Here is a 1,585-nt window from a genome sequence, read left to right as displayed (position 1 = left end):
TATGTTGTTGTTGTTGGCACTCCGTTGCTTACGACGTCGAGGGTTCCAGTTGATCCAATCAACAGAACAGCCTGCTCGTGAAATTAACGTACAAGTGGCTGAGCACTCTACAGACACCTGTACACTTAACGTAGCTCTCGGGGATATTCAGCGTGACACAGTGTGACAAGGCTGGCCCTTTGAATTACAGGCACAACAGAAACAGGAAGTAAGAGTGAGAGAAAGTTGTTGTGGAAGAGTACAGCAGGGTTCGCCACCATCCCCTGTGGGAACCTCGTGGAGCTTTTGGTGTTTTCGCTCAATAAACACTCACAACGCCCGGTCTGGTAATCGAAACCGCGATCCTATGACTGCAAGTTCGTCGCTCTAACCACTGGGCATGGCGCCTCTACATATATATATATATATATATATATATATATATATGCCACAACCTCATGACAATCGGTGCTCAGTATTTAATTCGCCGTATACTAGCGGCACGGCAAAAGACCAATCAAATAAGTACTAACCTCGACGAAAAGTATTATAATAATAATAATAATAATAATAATAATAATAATAATAATAATAATAATAATAATAATAATAATAATAATAATAATAATAGTAATAATAATAATAATAATAGCAATGATAATAATGATACTAATATAAACTGGGTTCGTTTCATTCGCCTAAATGTACTTCAAGAATTTGGCCCAAGTATTCCGCAATCTAATAAAAAAGATAAACATAAGAAATAAAAGATACATGTATACTTACAAACTATCAGAAACGAAACGATGATAGAAATTTTCATTGTTTACTTCAATAAAACTTAATGGCTAATGTCTGCGTGAGGTGAACTTATTCACTGACAAAATTCTTGTAACAGATGGCTAGCATCAGTAGGTTCTATACACAAGTGAGTTGATGAATTACTTAAATTTTCACACATATACACACAGGGTGGCACAGAAGTTATTGAGAGGTTTAATTTTTAATAATTCCTCTGTTTTTACAAACAAGTGTATAAAATTTTAATTCAATATAGAGGAGATAATGGAGATTAATTTGCATTAATCCTTTTTCATCTTACCGCTGCATAACGTTTGAAAATGACATATTTTCGATGGCTCCTTTTTTTAGCTTCACACTCTATGGGGTGGGGAGATATAAGCAGTAGCAATACGGAATCGTAAGATATAATTGCCAACCAAGTGTGGCGTTCTATACAGGAAAGTGCACCTGAGGGTTATAACCAAAGGAAAACATCTCTACCAGCTGTCTAACGACACACATTCTGTGTCCGATTAGTACATAGGAGAAGAGGTCATCCTTGCAATATCTAGCCTTACGTGATGCACACAGACTCGAGTTTCTGGGTGGTTATCCGTCCTCAGCTTGTGATGATCACCACCTTTTGTTGTAAACTCATTCAACTCGTAAAATATTATATGTAGGTATAGTATATTTAATACTATATATAAACACACACATATATATCTAGATACACACACACACATATACATATCTATATATTTATATATATATATATAATAGAAGAAAAGAATATTTGTGTGTATATACATATAAATATACA

General features: G+C 34.9%; 1 protein-coding gene across 1 annotated transcript in view; it reads right to left on the bottom strand.

The window, feature by feature from the left end:
• Positions 1–1,529, bottom strand: part of LOC128249835 (uncharacterized) — a 7,317-nt gene extending 5,788 nt beyond the window's left edge. Inside the window, exon 1 of the mRNA XM_052974379.1 lies at positions 766–1,529. Coding sequence (XP_052830339.1) covers positions 766–802 — 37 coding nt within the window. The 5' untranslated portion in view covers positions 803–1,529. The remainder of the gene's footprint in view (positions 1–765) is intronic.
• Positions 1,530–1,585: the final 56 nt, after the last annotated feature.

Source organism: Octopus bimaculoides, chromosome 18 (genome assembly GCF_001194135.2).
Source record: "Octopus bimaculoides isolate UCB-OBI-ISO-001 chromosome 18, ASM119413v2, whole genome shotgun sequence".
NCBI classification, from domain to species: domain Eukaryota; kingdom Metazoa; phylum Mollusca; class Cephalopoda; order Octopoda; family Octopodidae; genus Octopus; species Octopus bimaculoides.
Note: the sequence above shows the minus strand (reverse complement) of the source record. Positions and strands in the feature narration are given on the sequence as shown.